Source organism: Nansenia antarctica (genome assembly GCF_963989245.1).
Source record: "Nansenia antarctica genome assembly, chromosome: 5".
Classification (NCBI taxonomy): Eukaryota; Metazoa; Chordata; class Actinopteri; order Argentiniformes; family Microstomatidae; genus Nansenia; species Nansenia antarctica.
In genome coordinates this window covers 62,835,597-62,838,804 of record NC_137690.1, presented here as the reverse complement: position 1 = coordinate 62,838,804, position 3,208 = coordinate 62,835,597, and the positions used below count along the sequence as shown (strand labels likewise).

The 3,208-nt window shown below is 47.8% G+C and overlaps 1 protein-coding gene across 2 annotated transcripts in view; it reads left to right on the top strand.

The window, feature by feature from the left end:
• The window catches only part of nhej1 (nonhomologous end-joining factor 1), a 12,109-nt gene extending 9,195 nt beyond the window's left edge, over positions 1-2,914 (top strand). The window contains exons 5-7 of one of the 2 annotated variants that reach the window (XM_080532589.1): positions 1,905-2,094; positions 2,406-2,509; positions 2,624-2,914. In XM_080532589.1, the coding sequence (XP_080388715.1) occupies positions 1,905-2,094; positions 2,406-2,509; positions 2,624-2,704 (375 nt within the window). In that variant the 3' untranslated portion in view covers positions 2,705-2,914. Of the gene's footprint in view, positions 1-1,904; positions 2,095-2,378; positions 2,510-2,623 lie in introns of both variants that reach the window. The other variant, XM_080532588.1, reaches the window with a different exon arrangement.
• Positions 2,915-3,208: the final 294 nt, after the last annotated feature.

Sequence of the window (3,208 nt, the reverse complement as noted above, 5' to 3'; positions counted from 1 at the left end):
TACCCCCGCTAATAATAGGGAGCGAGCGTCAACATGCCAATGCCATCTCTCTCTCACCCTCTTCCTGTCTTTCTTGGTCACGCTGTGGTGGGCAAGAGCGAGGTGCCAGCGTGGATGGGCAGTCTTGCGGAGCCCCCCCCCGTCCCGTCCCCGCTGAGAGCAGGGGTGAGAGTTGAGCAGGGTGGGTGACGTTAGGGAGGGAGGCGTGGCACACAGGTGAAGTCGCCTCAACAGAACCCTCCGCCCTCCGCTCCGCTCCAGCTCGAGGACTTTGCTCTGTCAGGAGGAGCCGAGTATCAGTGAGCCGCGTATCACAAAGGAAAGTTCCAGAAGACTATTAACTGGGAAGGGGGAGGGGGAGGGGGAGGCTTTTGAACGACAGAATTCCCATTTTTTGCTCTTTTACAGCCAAACTATTCATTCTGTTCTTTTCCCTTTCCTACTGCTTGCTAGTGATGCAGTTAAGAATGCTTTTTACATGTATGTCCGGGGGGGGGGGGATTCAGACTAATGAAGTCACACATTATACCAGGCTTCAAATGCAGCGGAGGGTAACACGTGTGAAAGCAGGTAAATCCTGGTGGGTGGGATCTAGGGGATTGATCCGAACATTAGTGAGTCAAAGAGACGACTTTTGGGATGGAAGCGGATGTGAGGAAGAGAAGGTGTGGACTAGAAAATGGAGTGATGGAGAAAGTGAAGAGGCGAAAACCGGTGGCGTTGCTGGTTTTCTATGGAGCCCCTCTCCGCACATTGGTTTCTCTGTGCCTAAAGGGGAACTAAAGCTCAACCAGAGCATACATTTATTTTTACGATATTTAAACAAACAAATAACAAAAATAAATCAATGCAAACCTCTAAAACCTGACCAAGTATGTTTAGGAGCCCCTCTCTCTGACAGCAGCGAGAGACCACCGATTTTTCCTTGTCAATATTTGAAGAGCTAATTTGGAGAGTTTGTCCTCTCCATTTGAAAAAAAAAAGGGTAGAATGAATAGTGTGTTTTTGTATGAGGGTCGTGTATACGCATATGTTCTATGAGTTTTGTATGTGGTCTTATCTGTCAGTCTTGTGGCTTATTCTTGGTCGAAAAAATTCTGTGGGGGTACATGTCGGTGTGTGTCCTGTGTGTGTGTGCATGCGTATATGTTGTTGTGTGTGTGTGTGTGTGTGTGTGTGTTTGTGGTGTGTATGTATGTTTCTGTGTGTGTGTGTGTGTGTGTGTGTGTGTGTGTGTGTGTGTGCGCGCGCCTGAGTGTGTACACGCCTATGTGTGTGTGTGTGTGTGTCTGTGTGTGTGTGTGTGTGTGTGTGCAGTGCGTAAGCCCAGGTTTCCTGACTCCTGGTGTGTGTTGTTCCTGTCTGCCTGCCTACCTCTGGGCCAGGGTGCCAATAACAGAGCTTTGATTATGACCCTTATCACACTCCAGTCAGACCTCAATCACACCTGGGCTATGTGACTCAGAGAGCCAGGCAGGACAGAGCCGGGGCATGAAGGCTTTAGTCTTTCCCCTCCTCTGTCCCTCTTTTATAGTTCAATTCATCTCTTTCTCTTCACTCCTCCCCCCCCCTCACTCTCTCTTTCTCAGTGTCGCTTCTCAGTCTCGTGCAGGTCTGTCACCGTCCTCCTCTTCTACCTTCTGACACCACTGTTTGTACAGTTCGCCGCTTATTTTGGGCAATTTCCGTCTGCTTCTGGTCGGCTTATTTTTCTTTCGTTTTCCTCCCCGAAATATAGAATGAGGGGGGAAATATTTGATATGTATATGGGAAGATGGCCAACAGGTTTGACATAATTATGCAAGTTAAATGCAGATGAATTTTTTTTAATGTATTTTTTTAAACAAACAACCCATTCTCACAAACAATTCTCCCCTCCCCCACCCCCCCCGTCTGTCTCGCAGGCTCTGCCACAGGTGTGTGTCCGGCAGGACGGTGATCTAGGGTTCGACTCCGACCTGCGTGAGCTCTATACGGCCGTCACGGGTCACGGAAACGCGAGCGCACGCAAACGGAAGAGGTCCGACAGACACGACGCCCCCGCCGTGCAGAGCCCTGGCCCGGGACACGCTCCCAACTGCACCCAGCCTCCAGGTCGGAATCATATATGATTAATTACCAGCCCCAAATCACTATCATCTTAGTGACCCAACACACACACACACACACACATGATCGATCTACAAACACTAAGAACTTGAGGGGCTCCTCTAATGTGGAGGGGCCTCGCTTACAGCTGCGGTGCTGAGGCTAAAGGGCCTAACCCAATAGCCCTGGATTGGTAATCTTACAGTGAACACACACCCCTTATCTTTCATAGTTGACGCGCTCCAGTACTGTATCGGATTATGCCAACTATAAGAATATTCATTACTCAGGTTACTCTGATGGTTTCCCCACTGCAGAAGATGATGTGACCCATGAGCCCAGTCAGGGGGAAAAGAACCAGACTGGACCAGAGGGGGACGGGGCTGGAACCACAGAGCTTGAGAGACCCAGTGAAGAGCAGGTCTGGTCAACCACTCAATACTCCTGATTTACTATTGCACTGGAGATTACAGGCCACAAAGGGTTACGGGAATATCCCCCCTTTTAACCTGTTTCACCTTTGTCCCCCCAACAGACCTCACCTCGCAAGGCTACTGCCTCAGATCGACCCTCCTCACGACCCAGGAAGAAGAAAGCAGTGGGGCTTTTTCGGTGACCTTCTATGCAACACTGCGGACTCCCCTTCTGCCTACCTTAGGGGCCAAAGACTGTATGTGATGGGCTACGATTGAAATTCACTGAAACTGAAATGTCAGAGACCTTTTTTTAAATAGCTTTTGGAACTTTTTAATTAGATATGCAAGGTTGTTATTTCATTACCGTGTATTTGCTGTATGTAATTTCTTTATGTTATTGTATTTCTAAATAAATAAATGACTCCATGAATGAAGGTATGGCCCTATTAGGGCTTTTCATAACGATCAATCCTCTGATCATTGCTTTTTACCACATCATTTGCAACTGATCTAAATTGGTGAAACATGATAAATCATCATTTCAATTTCAAAATAAAGACAATTCAGTTACTATCGAGTGACAATCGATCACAGTCGCTCATTAGAAAATGACAAATAAAAATAAAAAAACCGGGCCCTGGTCGATCCATTTGAAGAGAGCTCCAGACGCGTTATCGTATCGGGTGAGTGACTGTTTAGCATCC